Here is a 27,458-nt window from a genome sequence, read left to right on the forward strand (position 1 = left end):
GCATGATGGAAGAGACTTGCTTGGTGATTTCTTCCTTTGGATTGCACCTTCTCAGTCATTTTCACCAAACTTCTAAACAGATAGTTAGGTAGGTTTAGGGGCTTGATGGAAGTGAAATGCATCAATAATCTAATATGATACTGATATAACCTAGTAAACCTCCGCTAACAAGTGAAGTACTTCATGATAATCGTCATCAATGGGCTCTACTTGTCCAACGACTGTCTGCGAGGAAGAATATGAGATGGAGACTCTTTATACTGTGGCTTCAAGGACATCTTGTATTGCTCTAGGTCCAAATCCATCCCCTTGAACCAAATCTCACCTTCATTAGGGGTTGTAGTGGCTGATGCTATGACCTCTGATGTTTCCTGAAATTCATGGCAAATATGCTTGTTAAACCTTGATGATAACCTACCTCTTGCACATTTAGACAAAACCCTAGGTAGCCCGCCTACTCAAATGATCTTCTGATGAATTCTGATCCATTGACCTCTTGCATATGAGTTGGCTCATACCTTGAGATTTGTCCTCCCTTAAACTTCTTTCTTTCACTGGACTTCTCCATGATTTGACTTTACTTTTGACAAAAACCCTAGTTTCAAACAAGAATGGGCAAGGGGAATGAGCTGCAAAACAGGGTTGAAAACGCAACAACTTGAGGTGAGGGAATGAAGGGATAGGATAATTTCTGAGGAAATTATGGGGGGTAGGGATATGTGTGAGGAAGGTAATGGGAGTGGAATTTCTCCAATTGAGTGAGAAAAGAGGGGAAAAAAGGAAAAACAGTCCTAAGCTAGAAGCGTAGTAACTAGCTAGGGTTGTGAGGGAAAATGATAAAATGAGTGATTTTGAGTGTGGTGAAAAGGTGGAAAGTCTTTGATGAGGGTAATCAGGGATAGGAAAACTTAGAAACAAGTGCATTTCTCTTGTAAAGGAGCCAACAATCTTGAAAATGGAAAAACGCAGTAAAAACGCAGCAAAACCCTAAGCAAGGATTTTAATCAATTTTCTTAGGGAATTGACTACATCTAGGGTTTGTGAAGGCTCCACTTGTTGAAAGATGCTTTGAAACTCTGAAATGAAGAATGAACTTGTTCTTTGCTCCTTTTAGCCTCCTAATCAAAAGCGCAACAACCTCCAAAAGCGCAGTGAGGCTCTCCAGAAATGCAACAAATTGATAGCTAGAGGAGTGGTGATGGAATTTCGATGCTTTGATGGCTATGGTGAGTGTCTCAATGGTAGAGAGGAGCTCTTGGAACTTTTGAAAGGATGAAATGAACTTTGAAATGTTTTGATGCCCCTTTATACTTGAAAAATCGAATTTTTGGCTTTGATGGTTGAATGACATCATGTGTACTTTTGACAAAATGACTTGGCTGATATGATTTGACTGCAGCATTATAACTTGAATAGGAAATGATACTTTGATTGCTTTTTGAAAACTTTATTCCCTAATTTGCTAACTCCCATGATGATGACAAAAATGAATGACATGACTCCCTTGTTTGATATTGATGACTGATATGATGATCATCAAATGTATATCCTAGACCATGACCTATATGATGACCCACTAACTCTTTTGATGACCTAGGGCAAGGAATGATTGTTGATTTGGGGTAGCTTCGGATGTGCTCCAGCCATGAAAATTTGTGGAGAGGCTAAACCACATGAGATCTCCAAGACCCAGAAAGGGTTTGGGCAGATTCTAACCGGTTTGGGAGATATTAAAATAATTAAATTTTTAATGGAGTTCCTAAGTCTAAACTTAGGAAAAATAAAATATTAATGGGTATTAATATAAAACTGGGTTAGGATGTTGTGCTCAGTATTTCTTCTCATGATTATCTCTTAAGTTGTTAAGCAGAATACATTGTCTTGAATGCTCTATTTTGTTTGAGATTTTCATACAAGTGTTTTCATCCTCTGAAATAAATGAATTCATAAATGTATGCTCATTTTTCTCCTTCTTTCCTCATTACCATACTACAATGACAAACCATTTGTGTCACTGATTACACCTACCTTGCCTCATTCTATGTCTACAACTGATCTTTTGACCTACTTGGCCTAGTTCCTAGACCATGTGCTTCTTATCCAGCAAACCCTAATCAAAACCTTACTAAGCTAATACCTAGCCTAAAACCCTCATATTCTCTAGTCACTTCCATTAACTATGAGGTTGATTTAGAGAGAGCCCTCTCTAATTTGGCAGGGCTAGCTGCCAAGTCCAAAGTTGGTCTGTGGTTACCTCTTTGGTTTCCTTTCTCAGGCTTGGGAAAGCTAAGGAGTGCTAACACTAGGCATGGGTATCATATATTACATACTAGTTGGTGACAATCCACTCATTTTGGTAGTTTAAGTGGATGACCTATTTCTTACAAGGTTGGAGAACTCATAGAGATGTGTATGTGGGATCTTGCAATAGAGTTTGAAATGAAGGACATCAGCATGATGCACTACGTTTTGGGAAAGGAGGTTTGTTAACAAACAAGTGAGATCTTCCTTGGAAAAGGGAAGTATGCAGTTGAGAACTTGAAGAGATTCAAGATGGAGCATTGTATGCCTATGTCGACACTCATGACTACCAACTTGAGGAGGTTGAATGCTTCTAAGTCAAAGTTGGTTTCTAAGAAGATGCACTCCAGACCCTCATTGATTTTTGCTGATGTCCTTGTTATCAACACTGACTACTAGTATCTAGTATAGAGTCAAATGAGTTAGTAGTCAGCGAACTATTAATGAGTGAAAGAAGACCTAAGCCAAATAAAGCAAGAAAGAACAACAAATTTGAGAATACAGGATCTCTTCTCTTTGGAATACCTCCACCATTAACACACCTAAGAAACATGGTAACTTCCAATGGATTCCTACCAATGGATCAATCGATGATGCGTTGTCAATATCTGATAGCCAATTACTTCGACAATGTGGACACATTCAAACATGCATAATAGACATCCAAGAACAAGAAGACCAATTTCAACTTTGCGAAAAACAGATAAATATAACTTCCAATTGGAAAACCAGTACTAAATATTTTCTGCTGCTTGTGAATATTGTTTTCTGAGTAATTTAAGAAGTATTTCTCCAAAAACAATAAAAATAAAAATAAAATACAGTAAAGATCCACTTTTGATGTAGATTTTGTTAAAAATGTAGTCTATGGCTTATAATTTCAATAAACATCCAAAATCGATGGAATATCTAGTGTCCTTGCTATAACAAATGTAATTGATTATTTACCTTGTACACTTCATGCAGAAGCTGACGAGTGTAGTGCCTTATGACCATGCCTTGAATGGCATCCCAACTAGCCAATGGGTGAGCTAAAGTTAGTTGTCGAAAATAAATTGGAGCACCTTCCACATCCATGAGAGCCAGTAGACCTCTCTGCAATTGCGAGAAGAATTCAGCAACATTGTTATCTGATCTAAAGCTTACAATGACGAAAAGTAATTTTGTTTATAAAAGAGATAGCTCACCAGTAAAAGACAAAATTACTAGAATATTAATTGTACAATGTATGTTGGGATGTGATTTCACGTGACTGAAATATTGTCCTCATTATTGTCCTATTCCAATCTGTGTAAAATCAACTGGATACTCTAAATATGTATTATGGTCCTGGCCACTAAGTGAAGCCTTTCGAAATCAAAACAATTGACCTTTAATCAAAATTAGGTACATCACTTCTTATGTCAGTTCGCAAGTTTAGTGCTAATTACAAAAGACTAGCTATAGCCAAAAAGCACGTGCTCTTAAGCATGAGAATTTTGAGCAACTGTGGGCGACTCCAACAGTTAATAACAAACACTTATAGGTATATCCAACAGCTGACAACAAAGTTAGGTCAAATTTTGATATACTCTACCCTTCAAGTAATCCTTGAAACTTAAATTCAAATGCCAATTTGTTGGCTCCCAGGAAGTGGAATTGGATAGGAGAAGCTAAGATGTATCGGAATAAAAAAAAAAATCTTCCTTTTGTCCATTTAAATATTGACAATTTCCCCAGAAGATGCTCTATGCAAGCAAATTGGATGTTTGACAATTTCCCTAAAGAAATTTTAAGGCGCAAATCTCCAATTGGCTTCCCCAAAAGAATTGTAGCTTTTTTAATCTGATTAGTTTCCATAAGTTTAAAGTTACTCTTGCTTGCTCTCCTTTAAACCTATCAGGGTGATCACTGCAAATGAACAGGTGCACTCTTAACTTACATTTACACTAGTTGACATTTCCAGAATAAATGCTTCCTTTCTACTTGAGATATGCCCATGATGCTTCTCAGAGGGGCTTTCTCATTGAAAAGTACAGATAAAACTCAAGACGCTCCACATTACTAGCAATGGTCTTAAAATTATTCCAATCCCACTGTGATGAATCACTGTTGAATAGCTGTAATTGTGGTTCCTTTGGAATTTCCAATATGATCTGGGTGGTTACTAAAATTGGAGCATGCAAGATACCAATTTTTGAGACATGACTAAACAGTTCCATCTGAACAGTCAGATATAGATAAATAACTCTTTTTACCTGTCTGTTTGTGTCATTATTTGCCTAACATATTTCCTCATACTAGAAGAGCCATAACCAAATTCTTGGGATGGCAGATCAAGGTTGTACAGACTCCACTGCAAAATTTAAAACCAGGACAAGGCAGCATGTAAGATGTTTGAAGCAGGGCCATGGACATCCATAAGTCATCCATCTTCTTCCATGTGAGTGATAAGACTCAACCGCTCACTGTTGTCCCCAGGTCATTTCTCAAGGATTGTGATACTATATTATTTGTATTTGAATAAACCTGTCTTGGATGTTTAGTGTTAATTTCTTTAAACCCAGTTACAAATTTACTGTCTGAACAAATAATTACAGATCTGAAATAAAAAATGCTTTATAATCTGATTTGTAACAATAAATATTCTGGGTTTTTAACCAAATAAACAGCAGAAGCAAAAATATTAGAAACCAATCACATGCAACAGAGAATAACACAGATATAACCTGGATTTTTACAGGGAGTTTGGGAGGCATTTTGGAAGAGAATTTGGAGTGTTTGACAGCAGAAATTCTCCCAACAGTTCGTACAGCAGACCAGAGAGGCAACTTGCACTTCTTGGGGAAATTCCAGGTCCCCAGAAATAGCCAAATTCCTTTCTGGGTATTTTTTGGGTTTGGTGAGAAGAGGCCAGGGTTATTTTTGCATAATTCTTCGGGAATTACAGAGAGCAAAATTCCAGTTCCATTCTAGCAGCATTTGACAAAAATTCTGGGCAGTATGGAGTTTTTGTGGGGAGACATTCCAGCACTTGGGTCATCAAGTTTCCACCTAGGTTTTGCATAGCTTGCATGAACAAGCCCAGATTCTATTGTTCTGACTCATGTACCCATTTCTCCAATTTTAAAAAAATGCCTCAGCTACTTTGCCCTATTTTGTTGGCGTACCGATTTATGTGTCTGAATTTTAGTTTCTGTACTGTTGTTCCTAGTTCACAGCTCTATATTTACTGTTATTCCTTAGTAGGAACGTTACAGAAATAGTTTTTTTATTCCAACAGGAATAACAAAAAAGTTCCTTTTTCTGTTGAAAAAAATCTTGCAGCATAAAGAAAATTACAGTAGTATCGATTTGGTAAATCAATTATTAATTCCAATACCACATATAATTGTAAAAGATGATATTTTCTGCAAGAAACAATATATAATTAAGGACTTGCAAGTGGCAATTGATAATTATGAATATATATCTCAACTCAATGTTGCAATTATGTATAAAGAAGAAATCGACATAATTCTTGAATTAGCCTAGTTTGAAACACTGGGTACACATTCATATTAAATACAGAGAAAACGTTTTGACTTTTTCCCTATATTACATTGAAGTCAGATTCAATAGTACCTTCATCAGAAGATCTGAAAGAGATATCAAAGGTAATCATTCAGGAAGTCAAAAGTCAATATCAAATATGCAAAAATAATTTAACGAATTTATCATGAATAAAAACGAGGAAATTTCTCGCTTACCTGCACAAGTCAAGAAATCCAAGGCTACAAGACAAAGTTATCAAAGATTAGAACAAGAACAGGAAGATATTCAGAAAGAATTTCAGAAGACACTATCAGCAAAATATGGAGAAGTTAGAACATTAATAAATAAATTCGATGAATCAGAAACAAAGGAACTTTCATGTCTTAGGAACCGTAATCAAAATCTACTCACTCAAATCAAGAAGCACAAGAATGATTAGCAGTCATTCGAAAATAGACTAGAACAAGAAAAGGAAGATATTGAGAAAGAATTTCAGAAGACAATATCAGCAAAAAGATGAAGAGATTAGAACATTAATAAATAAAGTAGATGAATTAGAAGCTAAGGAATTTTCATGTCTTAGGAACCATAATCAAAATTTACTCAGTCAAATCAAGAAGCATAAGAATGATGAACAGTCATTGCAAAACAAAATAGAACTTATCTAGACAAAAGCATAGAGTCTTTAGGTTAAAAAGTCCAAATTGCGGAGAAAGGAACAAATACAGATCCCATTAATCTCACAGCTCAAAAAGATGGAAATCAAATTAAAGTCAAAACATACTCAGATATTGCAGCACAAATGATGAAGATTTCAAGTGAAGATCCAACAAACAAAGCAACGTAAGTACATGAAGAAGATCATATACCAAAAATAAGCCAGGAAAATGCTACAAGCATAACAAAGGAAAACCATAGTACAAAAATACCTTATCTACATTCTCATCATAAAAGAAGATACTTCAACCAATTAATGTATCAAGATCATTCAGAATAGAAACTACTAACTTTTTCTCCGAAAGACATTGATATCAGTGAAATTAAGTCTCATAATAACAATTTATTTCGAGTATCAACCAACTGCAAGGTTCCACAAAAGATTGATCTGGAATGGTTAGATCATTTTACAGTCCGACAATTCTGCGTCACAATTGGAAGCTCATATCATCTCATATCATCCGCTATGACAGCTCCAAGAAAGTTACAAATATGTTTTGAGGACAAAGCATTTCTAAGGGAATGGCTATGTTATGAACATAAACATATAGTTTAATATAAAATATAAATGAATAACTCATAATTAAATGCTAATTAGTATAATGAAAAGACTTGAGTATCAATGAAAGGGAACTCCACTTAGGTGTCTATACGGGGATTCATTGTATCATATCATATCAATTCTATCATCCATTATTCACTACAGTATTATTCCTAAATGGATTTCTTTATTGTTTTCCAAGTATTTTGGATTGTTAATTAGTGAGCCAAGTTTGGTTATCACATCTACGGATGCGTTCGCACTCATTGGGTGCTCCGTTTAAATGAAACTAGTTGTTGTCCCTGCAATTTACTGCATATTTTGCAGTCCGTTTTGACAGGTCGGTGAGCAAATTAGCTCTATAATCCCTATAACTAGTAACTCAAAGTAAAGAATAACTCTAAAACTAGTTAGTGTAATTTTCCTACCTCAAATTTGAGCACTTGCATCCCACATCTAATATCATTTGGTGTATTTTTTCGTTGTTTTTAGTTTTTGGTTGCATACTCGTATACAGAAATCAGCAGGAGAGTTCCCATAATTAACTCATCCACGTCTTATTGACCTCATTTAGGGCACTAGGCTTATTTGGAGCTGGCTGAAGTATTGACTCTTGAGTGGAAATCCACCCTTGGCCTTTCAAGAGGAAGTTGGGACTAATGAATGGGGATTCAGGCCAAGGTGACAGTGGGCCCTTATCCTGTGTGTCCATCCTAATAGGTTGCATGGACTTTTGCAACCCTGCTAATCAATTTGGTAACAGGACCCAGTGATAAATTCTATTAAATCATAAATGTATTCAGTTTTTCCCATTTTTCTTGATTGATCATAACTTTCTTTGAATTGTGGTCTCCCTTGAATCTCTGTAAACTGGTTTGTTGGAGATCTTATTATCAGATAGCTTTTAGGCCTGGTAGGAGTTTAGAAAACAGTTGGGCCAGCAGATTTAATTTCATGTGAATATATTGTTGGCATCTTCTTTGTGGCAGCTGACAATGTCTCGAAGATAAAAGGAAAATTCCCTCGATTTCACATAATGGGCATGCACAAAGTGCATAAATTAAGATAAAATCCCAAAAGTAAATATTTTCTATTCTATACCTGCAATGTTGTGCTGCTGATCCACATCAATGATTGTGTTGCAGCTTTACGATCATCTTTGGGCAACCAGGGAGTGCTGGAAAAGCTGATAAAAGGAAAAACATAGTAAGAGCCAATAAAAAAGCATAGTCGTAGTACATGCACATCAGGTCTATGACTAATTCCTTCTTCCCTCAGAATGTGTGAAAACTCTCTTTACTGGATGCTTTGCAGCTTATATCATGAATTTAAAACAGTAGAGAAATATGTCTATACAAATCAAATTTAAAATCTGTGTTGCTGATGCCAACTAATTCTTATTTAATTCCATTTTCAATTGGGGAACCTTTGCGCCAGAAATCATGACACCAGTTTATGATTCACCTTATGGTCAGTTTCATAGGCGCAATATGGAAAATTTCAACATATATTTTCCTCCTCCTCCTTGCCAAGAGAAAGATCTGTTGCCATGGAGCAGCAATTGGCATTACCGCAGCAGGAGATGGCTCACTTTTATAACTCTCCATAACTTTTAGGAAATGCAGCTGACTTGAATGTGGATTCTTAACAAATTCAAAATTCCGAACATCTGTAGAAGAATTGTTGACCTGCCCTATACCATATTTTAATATCCACATATCTGAATTTTGTTCCTGTGTGCTTCCCTTCCAAAATCTCCAAGATAGACTTTTTACAAAGTCCACCAAACGCAAAATCATATGCTCTTCAAATTCAAGTCGAAGAGGTGCTACTCTGAAAAATATCATTATTTGTCAGTTAATTTACAAACTGCAAAATGAGAGAAATGCAACTGGGATCAAGCCCAAAGAATACGAAAACCAAATTGAAAATGCTTTATTTAAGAATATCATGCATCAGGTGTTATGAAGAATCAAAGGCATGCAAACACATCCATCTTTTGAATCCAAGGTGATTGACTCGCCTGCTCTTACAATGGCCTTCCAGTAAAACAAAGGCTTTATTATCTTTTTTCACAGATAGCAGTTTAGTGATTTGTCAGCAACTGGAGACAGTTAACTTGTTAAGTAATCATTGTGGAGATGCAAGATAGCCCAAAGATCCTGGTAGTGAATAGCAGCCGAGTTCTCCTCTCTGCTCTCCCCTTTTTTCATTACAGAAGAGTCAAATTTGGAGAAAAGTTGACGATTACACAGGAAGGAAAGTTTTGGGATGTCATATGTCTACTGGGCATCACGGAGTCTCGGACCATGGAAAAGGTGATTACATGCAACCTTTAATGGAGATTCTGCATTGTTGCAATTGGGTGAATTGACAGCTTATAGACAAACACATCCACACACTAGCATGCTAAGGAAAAAGCTGTGATCTCTTACAATGAGCTCCAGATCAGACATGCTGCCTCTCCTCGCAAATAATGGGAGGAGAAAGTCACATTCTCTATTCTGACCCAGCACTGTAAAGGTGTAAGATGTATCCCTTTATGGGAATATAAGATGCATTTTCTTTAAGGAAAAAATGTATATCATGTATGTCAAAATCTAGAAGAGAAATAACAAACTCAAAACACATATTACCTTACAGTGACACTCTCAAAACAAACTACAGAGGTAGCCATGTGTCGCCATTTTACTGCAGAGATGAAAAATGCAATATCAGGTGAAGCCTCACATATAACATCTGCCGCCCTTTCAAGAATATTATCTTTAGCTTTCCCTTGGAATGATAATGGCCCACTAGAAGCATTTTCATTACAGACCATGACTGGATATATGGGATGGGGTAGCTGGTTGTCAAATTGAACTGATGCTACTTGAAGAATAAGCTTCTGTTGATGTAAGCCTTGCAATATCTGGATCTTGATCCCTCTTGCACATGCAAAGGCTAGTTCCTAGTATAAACAACCAACGAATACAGCAGATCAGATAAGTAATGCTCAATTATCTCTGTTCAAAATTATGAATATAACATAACTGTAAGAGACAAACTAACTAGCTGCTCAAACTTCATTGTGTTTACCTGTGGAACAGAGTCTATAATAGAAAGTCCTATGAAAGGCAAACACACTGTGATCTTCTCACTCAAATCCATGCACTTGTCTTTAATCTGACCAGTTGCTGTGTTTCTCTCTCCAAACTTATGCAAGCCTTGTGCATTTGAGGGTTTCCTGATGTGCATATTCTCACTTGTGATACTGAGTACCTGCCATTGTGACAAATAGAAATGACTAAGCATACCAATTTATCAATATGGACCCACCTTTGGTATCTGTAAACGAACCAAATTTCAAGAGAAAAAATGAATTATACCTTTATTGGTCCCTCAGCATGCACTGAGATGGAAAACCTCCTCTCAGATTTCTTCAACAAAGCAACAAACAACAAATTAATATCCTTTCATAGGTGACAAATTTCAGGTGTATCAAAAAGACTGCACTCCAATTATCACATAAAAGAAGCAAGGACAAGCCATGGCGCAGTTAGGAAGCCAGAAAGTGACAAGTCACTGCAAATTAAATGCCCTATCAGAATTCAGGAATCGCCATGTCATTGACAAAACCAATAATTCTATGGAACAAATAATCACTCAAATTAGCCAAAAACATTACAAACCAACGGTGTTTGCTCTGGCATTTTCAAGGTTTGTTGACAGGAATTTGACTTAATGTTAAAGAGACTATCCATGAAGCTAGAAACTACATTGGAGAAAAAAAAGTAAGAAAATTAATAAAGAAAGAAATTGTATTAGTCAATGGGACTAAGAATCACATTTAAAATAGGCCATCAAAGAATGTGAAGAAAATCAAGAATGCAGCGAAACATCTTACAGAGAATTTCATGGCAGACCGGGGTTTCCTGGGGTTTCAGGTAAGTAGCCCCTCCTGCGTCTAGTTTTTTTCTAGAGAAGCCTTTGAGGTTAGGGTACACAGCAGATGTTCCTAATCTGTCTCGTCCCTTTGGTGATTTGGGCATTGATGGGTATTAGAGGGCTTTACGGGAGATTTTAAGGGAGGATAATGTTGAAGGAGTTCGGATTGGTTCAGAAGTGCCGAGGGTTGGTGTGGAACCTAGAGGTGGGGGCTTTTCTGAAGGTCTTCCCTGCACTTGCTAGCTCGAAGGGAAAGTCTAGGGGTTTGGGAACCTCAAGCAGAAGCGGCTCAACAAGATGGACCTAGACCTCAAATAGGAGGCGAGGGGGGCGGAGGGTGGACCTCAGGAGGCTCGGAGCCAGAAGACCCATCAAGGGAGAACCGTCGGACTACAAATAAAAAGAGAGGAGGTAATGTAGGAGGGAAAAGGGTAAAATGTACAAAAATTAGGGAGGCAGACAAGCAACTAGTTTTGGGTGAAGGAGTAAGGGTTGATGAAATAATGAACATTGTGGGTTGAGTTCTAGTGGGGAGAGTCTGGGGTAGGAGTTTTTCAGCAGGTTGATGGAGAAAATGGGTCAAGGAGGTTTGGGCCTCGAACATCTCAGCCCTTTCCTATGTCAACACTCTAACGCAGGGCTAGTTTTCCTTGCACTTCAAAGCCGAAGAAGAGGTAAATTGGGTGTTAGTACTGGTGCATTGAGAAGTTCCTATTTTGTTTAAGAGGTGGTCTCCCCTTTTTGACCTAGACAAAGAGTAGCTTGGGTTTGGTCTAGTGTGGGTGAGATTACCAGGGTTACCTCTTCATATGTGGATTGTAGATGTTTTTCGTAGGATAGAAGATGATCTTTGCACATTTTTGGATTTTAACCATTCTTTTGTGGAGATGGAGAAAAGATCTTATGTGCACATTTTGGTCAGTTTGAATACCATGGAGGGCCTTATAGCGAGCTTGATTATCGAATGCAAAGGAGCATCCTTTAAGCAGTTATTGGACTTTGAAGGCATTCCATTTCATTGTCGTCGATGCCATCAGGTGGGACACACTGCAAAGGATTGCTCCTTTTCTTTTTCTGGTTGGAAGGGGAAATAGATGGAGATTGAGAGGGCCTCTAATGGTGACAGGTTGTTGGGAGGGGCAGAGCAGTCTCAGAAGGTCGGGTCATCTAGCCAACAAAATCCAAAGGAAAGCTACGATGGGATTTCGGCATTACAAGCTCGTTCGGATCAAAATGGGTGCTCTAAGGCGCTGACTATGAGCACTTCTCATCATGCCTTAGGTACTCCTTCATTCCCTTTCCTTGGTTCTGGTCCTTTTGTTTCTGCTATGTCTGCTTCTTTATGTTTTTATATGATATGTTGGAAGGGGTATTTGGGGGGTTTCTCTATTGCACCTCTATCATGTCCTATAGGCCTTGAACCTGCATGTTGTCTAGCACACTCTCCCTCCATTTCAATTTCTGCCCAGTTTTCTATGGAAGAAGACTCATCTTCTGTTAGAACTCCCAGATATAATCTTAGGTCGTCTTCTAGGAATCTCCCGCAGCCTAACTCGGCTAGTGGTTTGGGTCCTCTCTCTCCCTCAAAGATTCCTAAGGCCTCTAGGGGTCATAAATCCCATATTTCTTTAGCTATCAGACGTTCTAGTCAAGACATTGTTGTCGGTTGTCAATTGTCTCTGGAAGGGGTATTTATAGCGATGAACACACTTGGTGCGGTGATTAAATGAAGTGCATGTATTTTAATTATCGAGGGATGGCTAATCCCTAAAAAAAACTAGCCCTAAAGCCCCTATTTCAGACTGACCATATGGACATTATAATGCTTCAGGAAACTTTGGGTCGAAGTGAGGAAGTCAAAAATATTTTGGGAAAGTTAGCTCCTAGTTGGTTCTTTACAGGCTTGGAAGTTAGGGGTCGATCAGGGGCCATGGCATAGGGAGTTAACTGCAAGACAATCAAATTATTAAATTTTTGGGGTTTTGATGGTGTGATGATGGTCTATGTCCAAGCTATTGAATTGGGGATTGGATTTTGTCTTGTGAATGTCTATGGACCATATTTGGATCGTCGAACTTTCTGGAATAAATTGAAGGCTTCGGAGTTTATGCAACTCGGAAACCTAATTTTTGGTGGGTGATTTAAACTTTACCTGGGTGCCTCAGAGGCTTGGGGGGACCATGCGATGGTGGATCCACTCGTTGGTTTCTTTGCTAATTTCATTCATTCAAGCCACCTTATTGATGTCAAACAGGTAAGATTAAGGCCCACATGGAGGAATAGAAGGACTGGGGTTTTATGATGGCATGCAGATTGCACTGGTTCCTAATAAAATCATCGTTTTTGGATAAAACTTCTATGATTTGTCAATGGGTAAGGAAAGGTGGGATCTCAAATCACCTCCCTGTATTTCTAGAAATTAGAGGAACTGATCGAAAGCCAAAAGCCCCTTTCAAATTTAATGCCACCTGGCTAAAGGATTAAAGCTTTTGTAATCTGGTGCAAGAAAACTGGGGACATTGTATTCATGATTCTAACAGATCCATCACGGCAGAATTCGCAGACAATTTGTCTCAATTAAAAAGGATAGTTATGAATTGGATCAAAGAAAAAAAAGGATGATGAGGCTCTTAAGGCGATTGAGGAGGCATTGGATGCGTTGGAGGACTCGGTGAAAGAAGGTTACGTCTCTCTAGAATTCACAAAAACATATTATAGACTTGGAAGAGAACGAAACTAGATATTGGCAGTCAGAGAATAATCATGGCGCCTAAAGAGCATAGTTGTTTAGCTCCAGGCCAGGAATGAAAACACAACTTTTCCAGCAATTTGCTAAGGGAAGAAAGGAAGCTAACACAATTTGGGAGTTGGAATCCCTGTAGGGGGAGATGGTGTCAAATTTTAGGGACTTGGCTCATCTGGGTATCAATGATTTCAGATCATTGTTTTTGGCTCCTTGAGAGCCACCGATTAGGGAATTATACAAATTGTGAAACTCTTCCCAAGACATGTGAACGAGGAGGTTAACAGATCTCTAATGGAACTAGTTACTGCAGGGGAGCTGAAAAAGGTTTGACACAGTTTCAAGAAAGACAAAAGTCCAAGGCTAGATGGTGAGCCAATAGAATTTTTTGTGGGTTTTTATGAGTTGATGGGAAGGGACCTTCTAAATGTAGTGGAAGAATCTAGAAGGAAGGGTCAAATGTACAATGCTTTCAACGCCACCTTCATAGCCCTTATTCCCACATCGGAGTCCCCTAAATCCTTCGATGATTTCAAGCCCATTGCTTTGTGCAATTGGTTATATAAAATAATTGCCAAGATAATTGCCAACTGGTTAAAGCCAGTTTTGTCCCAGCATATATCCAAGGAACAATTTTCCTTCCTTGAAGATCATCAGATTCATGAAGCCATAAGGGTGGCCCATGAAGCTCTCCATGGTCTTAAGGTCAAAAAATCAAAGGGAATGATTTTAAAGCTAGACCTGTCTAAAGCTTATGACCGTTCTAGTTGGTTATTCCTCAGGATTTTACTTTCTCATTTAGGTTTTATATAAGCTTCATTAACTGGATAATGTGTTGTGTTAATTTTGTTTCTTTTGTTGTCTTGATAAATGGTTCAACCACGGATTTCTTTCATGCTGAAAGGGGTTTCAGACAGGGGTGTCCTCTTTTGCCTTTGTTATTCTTACTCATTATGAAGGGCCTGAGTCGCATTTTGTTGGAAGCAAAAAGAATGGGTGATTTGCATGGTTTTAAGGTGGCAGGAGATCTATTTCTAACACACCTATTATTTGTAGATAATGTGCTGCTTTTTTTGGATGGATCTCGTCGCGATTCAATGATGGTTAAAAACAGTTTAAATTTGTTTTCCTCGGCCTCGAGGATGATAATCAATGAACAGAAATGCACAACTTTGTTCAATGGTTGCTTGGAGGGGGAAGTAATTTATGCTCAAGCTCTATTTCCTTTTCAATTTAAATCCATAGATGATGGGCTGAAATATTTGGGCTTTTTTCTGAAGCCAAATAATTATAAAAAGGCAGGTTGGTTGTGGCTTTGAGCTAAGATCAAGAAAAGACTTCAGATCCGTAGTTATCGACGGTTATCCAGAGTAGGAAGGTTGGTGTTGATAAAATCAGTTTTGGAAACTATTCATGTGTATTGGATGGCTCTATCATGGATTTCAAGAGGCACTATCAACCTTACAAGGAAAAGTTGTACCAAGTTTCTCTGGCACAGGGTGAAGGAAGGTAGAATCTTCTCATGGGTAAAATGGGATAGAATTGCAAAGCCTAAAAACTAGGGGGATTGGGGATTAAAAAACATTTGTTTGTTCTCTCGAGCTTTGGCTACCAAGGTAGGGTGGCATCTTATTTCTACATTCAGCTTGTGGAATGAGGTAAGTGGTAGTTTAGAAAGACATTAGCCCGCTAGGGTTGGAAGACTGGATTCGGCCTCCAATCAAGAGTAAGTCAAATGTTTCTACTATTTGGAGAGCTTTGATTGATTCCTTTAATATTTTAAGTGAGGGGTTGACCTGGAGGATTGGTGAGGGCAGCAAGGTTCAAATCGGGTCCAATCCTTGGTCTAGAAGTGGTGCTAATCATTTGCTTCCTCCTGCGATGGTGGAACTTTTGGTTGACCGGGGTATCAAGACTCTAAATGAGATAGCAGATCCGGTAAATACTTCAATTTGGGCTCAGGGTTGGATGTTGGCAAATGACTTGAATCTCCCAGCCTTATGGCATCAGCAATGGCAGCAATACATTGCAACGCTCACCATCACTGAGGTCAAATTCCAAGATAGAGAAGACGAGCTCATTTGGATTCACTCTTCCTCTAGTAATTACACTCCAAAGGAGGCTTGTTAGTTTATAACTTCCGACAGAGATCCTGGTGTTTATGCATGGTCATGGAAGAAAGTCTGACAACTAAAATGCTTCGCCAAATCAAGGTTTTTGCAATGGTGTTTATTAGAAAACAAGATTCAGTCGAGCGATAATTTGACGAAGAGGGCCTTCAAAGCTCCAACCTGATGCTCTCTCTACAAAAAAGCGGAGGAATCGGTCAACCATCTCTTTTTTCATTGTCCTTTTTCTAATCAAATCTGGAATATGGTCTATGATTTCCTATCTATTGGCATTAGATGGAAGGAAAAATCATATGCAGTGGCTTGGCTTGACTGGTGGAACACGACCTCCCCTCGAAAATTGAGAATTCTCCCACCTCTGATCAGTTATGGAGTTTGGTTGGGCAGAAACAACTTGATTTTCAAGGACAGGGTTCATAGCCCCGATCGGATTGGGGCCCAGGCTTTGGCTATATACGATCTTCTTCCTGCTAAGGAGATCAAGGACAGAAATCGTGTGATTCATGAGGAAGAGATAGATCGGAAAAGGCCCTGTGCTTATTTTGATGGAATAGCACAAGAGCGATTGGATTGCAATGGTCGGGCCATTCTTTATTTAAATGCAAATCATTACTTCAAGATGAGGTGTGGGCTGGGACAGGGTACAAACAATTTTGCGGAATTATTTAGCTTAAAACTACTTCTTTTTGCTTTAGAAAAGGGGTGCCATCAGCTGCAGGCTTTTGGGGACTCTAGGATAGTGATTGATTGGTTCAACCAGGTTTCAATTTGTCATGTTCATACTCTCAGGGCTATGTTGGATGAAATACTATGCATTAAGGGAAAATTTGATCTCATTTCTTGCACTCATATCTACAGGGAAAGGAACTCTCTTTCCGATAGCCTTTCCAAGGAAGGCGCACAACAGGTCAGGTGGTCGTGGTAGATCATAGAACAAAATGGCATGGAAAAATACAAGTACTATCATTAGACCTTTTGTGGACATGCCTTCGAGTGAGGCAAGCTGATTCTCTTGGCAGTCTTACGTTTTTCTTTGGTGTTGCGTTTTTTCTCAAGCTTTATGTTTTTGTATATGATCTAGTTGGATGAAGTCTTTGTGACAATTTTTTGATCTGTATATGACATATATCTTATAGTCTAGACTTAATATGTGGTCAGTGTCGGTTAAAGACTTTTTGATATGTTTCAAATGATTCAGCAGCTCTTTTCTTTTGGCAGAGCTTGCAAACTTATATTTATGTAATTTTCTTTTTCCTTTTAATGGAAAGTATGATTTTTCCCTTTTGGCAAAAATTAAAAAATTAAAAAAAAATAAAATAAAATAAAATAAATAAAGAAATTAAAAAAAATAAAAATAATATATATATATATATATATATATATATATATATATATATATCTTACAGAGAATTTACAATGGTGAAGCAAAGATACAGTGCAACAGATGGAAAAACTAATACATATATGTATATGAGCTCTTCAAAGCAATGTTGCCATCAAACTTGGGATTTAACTTGACAAGGGTAGAAAAAACAGACACGAGGAATGTTGATTTGTGGTAGTATCGGATATGCTTTAGCCATGAAAATTGGTGAAGAGGTTAAAGCACATGAGATCTCCAAGATCTATAAATGGTTTGGGGAAATTCCACCCGGTTAGAAAGATACTAAAATAATTAATATTTTTAATGGGGTCCTAGGGTCCTAAAGTCTAAACTTAGGAAAATTAAAATATTAATGGGTATTAATATAAAACTGGGTGAGAATGTTCTAAATGACATGGATCAAGCCAAATGTAATCTTAGCCATTGATTAAATACTTAATCTCGGTCGTTGAAGACTCAACAGGAAAAGTTTAAGACGAGGCTTGAGGGTCAGTTGGAAATACACCAAGATTGATCAGTCAGTTCGATTTTCTGGAGCGGGGTTTGCTGAGAAAATTCGAACAAGTGATCTGAGTTGCAGCGAGGGGCAGTGAGTGCATACCAGAGAGGCAGAGATAGTGTCGGAGGGCTAGCACAGTGATTGAGGAGGCTACGCAGAGCCAGCAGGAGCCACGCAGAGGGGCAGAGAGACTGTGCAGAGGCTAGTAGAGCCTGCGTGGGTGATGCAGAAGGCTAGAGAGCCAACACAGAACAGCAAAGCGCTGACACAAGGGGTTCCAGAGCTACGTAGAGGCCAGAAGGGCTGACGCAAAGCCTCAGAGAAGCGTTGGAAGGATTTTTGTGGAGCAGACTCACTGGATATCTGCTTCCGAAGAGAGGTATCACTGCCAGATAGATATCTCTATTGGGTGAGCCAATTTGGCACCCTAGTTGTACTCAAGAAAGCTGCTTAATAATAAAACCCTCAGAACTGTTGCACCAACTTTCGCAAGTTGGGTTTTTCCAAGGACGATTGTCCAAAAAGAACGGTGTCCCTTGTGTGTTTGTCTGTTATTTCAATTGATGATTTGTAGATGAGTTGAGATTGCATTTGTGTTTATTTTCATTATTTATATGGTTAAATAACTTGTTAAAGAATAAACAAGTAGGTGAAATAAACCAGATAATGCAGGGATAATTTTTGACGTGTTAGACTTAATAATTTCAACAAGGAAAGGCTTGGGAAAAAACCGAAATGCCTTGGCAAAAAATTTGGCAAGAATTAAAACAGAAAAATATTTCATCTATTCAATCTAATTAAAATATAAAGTTGAAACTTACAACTTTTTCGGGTACCTTTCAAAAATCACGATCATTTTATTCCAATTTCTTGTTGGGGCTTGAATTGAAAGACCAGTGCATCCCTACTAACCATGAATGTCAATTTATGAAGGATATAGTGCAATGTGGCTGCAGTTAGTTGAGTAGCATCTCTTACACAACTAGGGATTAAATTGAAAGACTAATACATCCCCACTAAGAATTTCAAAGAATACAGTGTAATGAGGCTGTGGCTTAGAGAGCATAGACTTCTCCTGTCCTCCATGATTCCATGGCCATTACACAGTTCCGAAGAAGCTAGTGCTGTGGACTTAGCTAAGATGTACAGGGTGTTTCCCGAAGAGATTATATGAGAAGGTATGCTGTCTAACTAGGTTTCCTATATAAGAATCTCACTTGGTGACACTTGTCTAACTTGACCAAAGATTAGCTAAGATGTACAGGGTGTTTCCCGAAGAGATTATATGAGAAGGTATGCTGTCTAACTAGGTTTCCTATATAAGAATCTCACTTGGTGACACTTGTCTAACTTGACCAAAGATGTCTTCTACATTAATGAGCATCAATGATGCTCAAATTGCACCTGTATTCAGCAATGCCAACCCAAAATACGCAGACTTTCCTGTCTGCATCTCAATAACCATTGCTTTGGCAGAACTAGCACCCTAATGAATGCAGTCATGCACATCTTCTGCTTATACGTACAGATGAATTATCCTAACCCTGCATTAGGATTGCCTGCCTGTGATTCCATAATACATTTGGTATCTAAAATTAAAATGCCCTTCTTTAATCCACCTCCAATGACAAAAGTCCATGAATGCATTATACTCTGGGAATATTATGGTTGTGAACAAACCTTCAGTCAGTTCGAACAAAATCTACTTGTGTAGAAGAAATTTCAAATGATGTGATCCATGTTGTTGAATATGTCTAATAGAAAGAATCCCACCATCCAAAACTTGCATTCCACATTTTGAGCAACTTGCAAATGAGGTCATTTTTCGTATAGGCAATGAAATTCATACTTTTTAGTAGTAAAGGCATGGAGCTTAAAAGGAATATTGATTTGGTCAGACAATTCGTAATGGTGAAACAGTGAACTATCCTTCTAAGCATAAAACCAAAAACTTGTCTAAAATCTGTTCCAGAAGCACTGTTTTCTTATTATAGAACAAATGCCTAGCATCCAACAGAAAACCTGCAGGAATACGAGAACGATAGCTAGCACAGAGTGCTTCATGGAGTTTCTTAAATAAATCTGTAGAATTGTTCTTAATAGCTGACTCAAAAAATCTGATGAAGAATTTCTACATACACTAAAGTGCGAAACATTGACACACTGTATTTAAAGAGAACAACTCAAAACACACTTTAGTTCATTAAAAAGGAATTCCTGGGAAAGCAACACTATGAACTATGAAGAGCTTGACAAGAACTATTATCTCAAAAGGATGCATCATGACCTAAAATCCCTTAATACTAATAAAAACACCATAAAAATAAATCCCAAATGTACAAGTGATAATAATAGAATCACCACTTTTTAATACTTAGCCCTTCTATTAGAATAAGGTGACATAGCATCACCACTTTCTTATGTTTAATATTCTGACATTTTAGTTATAAGTGGTGAAACAGCCACACCACACTTTTTTGGTTGATTTTTGGATTCCATTGTGAATAACATTTCAGCCTTATTTTCCTAGAATTTGAATTAGATGTTTTTTAATAATTGTTTATTCACCCATAACTCAGCGTACATATAAAATTCAACATGAATATAATCCATTAGTCTAGAAAATTTTAATATTCCAATTATTATATTATAAGCTAACCCATGTGCCATTAAAACTTGCCTGGGAACAAAAATTCCATGCTAAATTCTGAAGTTTTGATGGTTTCATTGCCCATCAGCAAAATCCAAAGTTTACGGTAGAACCTAAAACATTTCCCCTATCATCAATCGGGTAAAACTCCAAACATTTTGTTGACTGCCAATGAGGTAAACTCCAAACCTTTTTCCAACCGGCGATGAGGTAAACTCCAAACTTTTTACCGACCACCAACAAGGTAAAAGCTATAATCACAAACATTTTAGCAAGCACTGTTGGACTCGTTGGCCATCGGTAAAATTTAAGATTTGACTTTTGAAAACTTTATCCAAATCATTGATCATTGATCGACTCATCGGCCAACAGTGAAAAGCTTCATAAATTCTCCCAACCACCAATGGAGAAGTTTTGGCAAGCTTTGAAACCTATGTCACACCCCACCCATCCGCCTTCAATTTAATCAAGGCCTGCAAATGTTCCATCTATTGGAAATGAGGCTGCAATAGCAGCTTCAAATGTTGATAGAAGCACTTCTAGCAAGATGGCAGTGTCAAGAATAGAAATATCCCTTGCGGAAGTAAGTTACAAGACATAAACAGCCAAGAAGAAAGTTAAAGGGAGGAGGCAATGTTCTTTAGACATACAGTTTTTGCAACCATCAATTCAAGGTCACCTACTTCCGAGTGAAAGGCATTTGTTGGGCACATCTTGTGGACTTGGAGCATGTCCAAGGGTGAATGCATCCAAACAAAAGTAACTAGAAAAACACGTCAATGTTGGCATGGGAATGGTCGACGCATCATCTACGAAAACAAGAATGAGGATCCTCTTCCCTTCTTTAGGAAAATCAAATATCCATTTGGGAGTTCTAGTGGGAGTGTAGTTCAACAATAGAAAGGAGGGCACTCGGTCCAATGGACAAGATATTTCAGCAAGAGAGGTGGATAAGAGATTGATCTTACCACTAGAATTTTTTTTTGTAATCTCAGCTTCAACTCATTTAATGTTGTATGATCACCCTTATTTATGGAGATGTGTCGATCCCTAGGTCAAGGGGCTTTGGTAGGATATGTGCCTCCTAGTTCAAAGCAGCTTAGAACCACATTGTTGGTTAAGGAAAAGGAGGAGGTGGATAAAAATGCTAGAGCCTACTAAATCAACATGGCCATCATCTGGCGTTATTATTGTTTCTAGTGGATGGATAGATGCAGCGTGCCTTCCACTCATCAACTTCACGGTGTCTTCCTTGAATGGGCAAGTTTTCTTTAAAGCAATGTGTTGTCGCACAAAGTGTCTAGGCAACGCGAAAATGCTCAGAGTAAGGGTTGTCACTCTAATCCTCACTCACTCTGTTTAGACTCTCTCCTAGACAAGTCAAGGGGGATAGTCCAAGGTGAATGAATGAGAATACCCTGTGGAACACAGGGTCTAGGAGACTTAAAGATGGATAACTTGACGAATGTAAATGAGCCCTGGTTAACTGAGATGAACAGATTAAACACTAATACAATCAAGACACAACCACAAGATAGAAATGATTATAGACCAGTGCCTTTATATTCAATTAACCCTAGACTAAACAGAAACAAGTTATCCCAAGAAATTTATAAATATGGCAAGGCAACAATCATGAACAATTAAATGTTAACGCCGAAAACCTTATCACGCAAGATAGTCTAGCAATTAAATACTATGAAGAATTATGAAATTTAAATGCTAAGCAATGATTCCAGAATTAAAATGATTTTCATTAATAACCCAGATCTAGAATAATTTATCACTCTCCAATAGTCAATGGTTTTAAAACATTAATCGCACGAGACAATAGAGAAATCACTACCACGGAAGGACACCAAGGAACTTTGGACTAACAATTTAATTATTCCTTAGGCAATTAATTTAATGTGGTAAATGAAGTAATCAAATGACTAAAAATCAAATAAAAAAAAGCCATTAGTCAAATTTAAATTTTTATGGGCCGGCCACATAAAAATAAAAATTTCTTAAATGTGAAAGCTCAGATTCCACTATTGATTTATAAAAATAAAATTTTCTTAAATGTGAAAGCTCAGATTCCACTTTTGAATTAATTCCTTAGCAATTCTAAAGTCACCAAACAAATTTTAAAATTTTTAGATTTTTTTATGTTTTTTAAATTTTTAAAAGTTAAGATTTTTTAAAAATTTTCATTTTTTAGATATTTTAATGTTTTAATTTTTTAATTTTTTACAGCAAAATCAAAAATAAAAATAAAAAATAAAAGGAAAGGAAATCAAAATCAAAAAATCACAAGCAAAAATTTAAAAAAAAAATGTGAAATCAAAACAAGACTAAAAATAAAAACACAAATCAAATTTTAAATCAAAATGAATCTAAAAGACAAAATAAAATAAATCAAACTCAAATCCTAAACTAAATAAACACAAATAATAAAAAATAAAAAAAATAGAAAGGAATAAGTTAACCAAACTAAAAAATCAAATGAAATTAAAAAGAACTAACTAAACTAAAAAAAAAAAAAAAAAAACCTAAACCTAACCTAACACATAAACAATACAAATGAAATATAAAAGAAAAAGTTTAATTGTTTTGCTTTCTTGTGCAGGTCGAGAAAGAGGCAGAGAGGAGAGGTGGAGCTCAGGTTCGAAGGAGCTTGGCGGCGGCGGCAGCGTTTGGGACGAGAGAAGGACGCAGCAGAAGAGAGAGGAGGGGCAGCATGCAGAGAGGGAAACAACTAGCAGATTTGTTGCGGGTCAGGGCTTGGACGGTGTCGGAAAGGAGGAGCTCACGACAAGGAAAGGATGTTGGCTCAAGGGTGAAGGACAAGGGTGGAAAGCTAACGGACGAGGGAGGACAGAAGGTTGTGAGCTAGTGTTGGAGAGCTCGAGGAATGTTGGAGCCGCAAAGAGGAGAAAGGCAACGCGCAGGTCTGCGAGTAGGAGGGTCTGTGTAGGCGAAATGGACGAATCAAACTCGATTGCAGGTGTAGAGAGGAGAGCGTGGGCTAGGAAGAGGAGAACGCAACAGAAGAAGTGAGGAAGGCCGCAGATGGGTGATGCAGCAAAGGAACTCAGACTTTTCCAGAAACCCCAAAACGCACATAAGAAGAAAATTTCGAAATTTTCTGAAGGCTCAATAAGGTAGCAGACATGAGAAAAATGGTAGCCAAAAAACCTAAGAAAATTTCCCAGAAAATTTCTAATTAAAATGATATATTCTTCTGCTTCAGATTTCCTTGAAACCCTTATAAAAATTTCTAGATTTAAAACTTTCTAACTCTTAGATTGCAAAAATTTGAATAATATCCCTGCAAAATTATGTTGATAAACCCCCAGAGATCTAGATCTTACCCTCTAGGGCTTAGATCTGGACTCTACACAAAATTCTTCCTCAGATCTGTAGTTGCACGACAACAAGAAAACACCCAAATGATATATACAACGATAAAAACTGAAACCCAGAAAAACCCACATTTTTAAACTAATTACAAAATTTACAAACTGTAGGCTCTAGTCACCAAAATTTATCATTATGCCGCACAAAAAAAATTAAAATTTTAAAATTTTAAAGGAGGTGCTAACTCGAAAACCTTCGTTCATCACCAACAAAATTCTTATGATAAGCTTGGAGCTAATTTAACTAGGCTCTTCAGGAAACACAGATCGAGAGTTGGCTGGTCCAACTGAAAACTTCCACTAACGCCCGAGGATCTAAAATCAAAATTTCCCTGCAAAAATTGATCTAGCCATTAAAAATAGAGCGACAAAATAATAATAAAACTCAAACAAATAGAGATACCTGCTATTACATTCAGAATTTAGATTATTATTCAAACCCCAGTGACTAAGCAAGATACCTATACTCAAATCACTCTTTAGAAGCTAACATCAATGGCTTTAGAAAAAATTATGCATGAAAACGACACATCTTACAGTATTCCCTTGAAGAGTAACACCAGTAGAATTTAACCCCAAAGTCTTTCTTTATTATCCAAAAAAAGATTACACAAGAGCTTCTTGCTAAGCACACGACTCAAGGGTTGGATGGATCAACTGACAAATGACTTCCTATTTAAAGATAAATCCTCCAACGGCTAGTTCGAGTGATCCTCATCAGAGCAATCTCTGTTGATTTGTGGTAGCATCGGATGTGCTCTAGCCATGAAAATTGATGGAAAAGCTAAGGCACATAAGATCTCCAAGACTCAGAAATGGTTTGGGGAAATTCCACCAAGTTGGAGAAATATTAAAATAATTAATATTTTTAATGGGGTTCCTAAGTCTAAACTTACGAAAATTAAAATATTAATGGGTATTAATATAAAACTAGTTGAGAATGTTCTAAATGACATGGATCAAGCCAAATCTAATATTAGTTGTTGATTAAGGACTTAATTTCAGCCGTTGAAGACTCAACAGGAAAAGTATAAGAGGAGGCTTGAGGGTCAGTTGGAGATACACCAAATTGATCAGTTAGTTCGATTTTCTAGAGTGGGGTTTGCTGAGAGAATCGAACTAGTGATCTGTTGCAGCGAGGGGCAGTTCGGCACGAGGCCGAGAATACATAGCAGAGAGGCAGAGATAGTGCCAGAGAGACAGCACAGAGCTTGGGAAGGTTGACGCAAAGGTAGTTGGGACTTACGCAGAGGCAAAGGATGCCAGCGTGGTTGATGCAGAGGGTTAGAGGGCTGACACAGAGAGCAAAGAGGCTGACGCAGAGGCATCAGTGGTTGCGTAGAGGCTAGTAGAGCTGACGCAGGGCCAAGAGGCAGCGCTGGGTGATTTTCGTGGGGCAAACTGACTGCTAGTGAGCTGAGAGGGTGACACAGTCCCTAGCAGAGTGACACAGAGTAGTGGAGAAGCTTAAAGCAGCTTTCGTAGTCCTGCTAAGCAGTTGTTGTAGTTGTTGTGGGATCGATCATTCCATGATTGATCAGCTGGAATATCTGTCTTTGAGGAGAGGTACTGCTGCCGAGGGCATTCTCTGTTGGGTGAGCCATTTCTGGCACCCTAATTGTATTCAGAAACTGCATAATAATAAAACCCTCATATCTGCTACATTGGTTTTTCTGCATTGGGCTTTTCCGGGGACAATTGTCCAAAAATAACAGTGTCCATTGTGTGATTGTCTTAGTTATTTCAATTGTTGATCTGTATATGTGATAAGGTTGTATTTGTGTTTATTTTTTGATATTTATATTTATAAATAACTTGTTAATGAAAAGAATAAGTAGGAGAAAATAAACCAGATAATGCAGTAGAGATTTCTGACGAGTCGGACTTTGAAATTTCAACAATATTGACCATTGATGAAAATTAAAATTTCTTTTAATCTCACCCGTCGAAATATTTAAATATTTGGGGAAATTCAAAATTTTTAATTAAATGCATTTTAATTAACTCAAAAATAAAAATTTTGAATTAATTTCCCCAAAAATTTGACTTTGACTTAACCCCCAGGGATCAACAGTTTAAAATTTAACAAAATTATTAATTTACCTTAGTCCCGGGACCTTTTAAAATTTAATTTTTAAGGACCAACGAATTTTCCCTTTGGAGAATTTAAATTTACGTAGCACCTACAATTAATTAAATTTTTAGCTTAGGATTTTAATTAATTTTTGGCCAAAAAATTTAATTAATTAACCTCTGAGGGGAAAAATTATTTTTCCAACCCTTAAGACACTTTACATCATGATTTTCATATTTTTTACATCACAAGGGGGAAACCCATTTGTAATAGACCCTCACAAACTACCAATTTCTACAACACAAATATAATCCAGCAGAATACGCAATTTGTAATAAAATAACCTAACCAAATAGTCAGGATTATTCCCAAATCACTTTTACATAGACTCGATCTAGAACACTAGGATTTGCCTAAGATCCTAGCAACAAATCCATTCCAGCTTTGGGGTAAGACAGGAAGAAAACTCTACTGACCATCTGAGAATGGATCGGTGCGACAAAAAACCTCCCAAAATGGAGATCGACACTAGAAAAGTAAGTTTACCTAGGTCGTTACATACATGCACAGATCTGCTGAGATTATTTACATTATACACATGCAAAAAGGGTTTACACAACGTTTTGGAAGTCAAGCTGATGATGATAGTTGGACAGCATGGACACATCGATCAAGTGCTATCCCTTTTGCGAAAAAAGGGGGTGTACTGCTATGGTTCGTTGACACGTAGTGGTCAACATCTGGCTCTTCTTGGGGACACGTTGTTGCACCAGAGGAATGTGAGAATCCAGAATATGCATCCACATAACACACAATATAACATAAGTAGCGTCCATCCAAAAATCATCATATAACATTATGCACAGGAAAGATATAAGCTCTTCATTTATTAACTATCCTAATAACATGAAAAAAACAAATCTAACTACAAAATGAAATATGAAATAACAAGGTATAAGGTTAGAAATACAATACAAAGATGCCCCATGGCATCAGATGTGTTCAATATAGTGCATACTAAGCATTTGCCTGCTTTTAGGAAAATCTGTTGGCTGTTTCTCGGATGTGCCATGTCCAATCCTGCATACGGTAGGACTTTTTCCTATTTGAAAGTCAAGTTGCTCGTGGCCATCAGATGGATCAAACTGCTTTCTCATTCTCTTTCTCTTGCCCTTTTTCTTTGAGGCATGTTGTGATGTTGATGATGATCTGGCCGTCGGACAACTTCCTTCTTGATCCGAAAAACGCTCATATAGAAAATTTAGAATGTTTAAGACTTTTGTGACTTGTGCTTCTTTATTTTCATGAACCTGATCTGTTATGACTGGTGGGTCAAACATGGAAGCATAAACCTGATTCTTATCAATTTCCATTTTATCTGGGTCACCTTCAATTAGCCACTTTTCAATGAAACAAATGTCCTCCTCGTAATAAGATGGAGCTTGCTGCAACAAACAAAGAGGCTTATGATCTGTTGACATTTCCTTATTTCTTTCATCCTCTGACCGATGCTGAAATTTTTGTACCAGTATCTTTTCCATTGTTATGGCATCCATCTGGTTAGAGTGTTCAACCTTCA

At 37.5% G+C, this 27,458-nt stretch overlaps 1 protein-coding gene across 1 annotated transcript in view; it reads right to left on the bottom strand.

Annotated features, from left to right (window-relative positions):
- LOC149248834 (uncharacterized) overlaps positions 1-27,458 on the bottom strand; it is a 265,848-nt gene that overhangs the window by 78,728 nt on the left and 159,662 nt on the right. Inside the window, exons 20-25 of the mRNA XM_089451173.1 lie at positions 10,441-10,491; positions 10,151-10,333; positions 9,709-10,022; positions 8,537-8,905; positions 8,174-8,258; positions 3,250-3,396 (exon numbers count right to left, since the gene is read on the bottom strand). Coding sequence (XP_089307299.1) covers positions 3,250-3,396; positions 8,174-8,258; positions 8,537-8,905; positions 9,709-10,022; positions 10,151-10,333; positions 10,441-10,491 — 1,149 coding nt within the window. The remainder of the gene's footprint in view (positions 1-3,249; positions 3,397-8,173; positions 8,259-8,536; positions 8,906-9,708; positions 10,023-10,150; positions 10,334-10,440; positions 10,492-27,458) is intronic.

Source organism: Pinus tabuliformis, chromosome 7 (genome assembly GCF_031772625.1).
Source record: "Pinus tabuliformis cultivar Carrire ecotype Pingquan chromosome 7, CPIR1, whole genome shotgun sequence".
In the NCBI taxonomy this organism is placed as follows: domain Eukaryota; kingdom Viridiplantae; phylum Streptophyta; class Pinopsida; order Pinales; family Pinaceae; genus Pinus; species Pinus tabuliformis.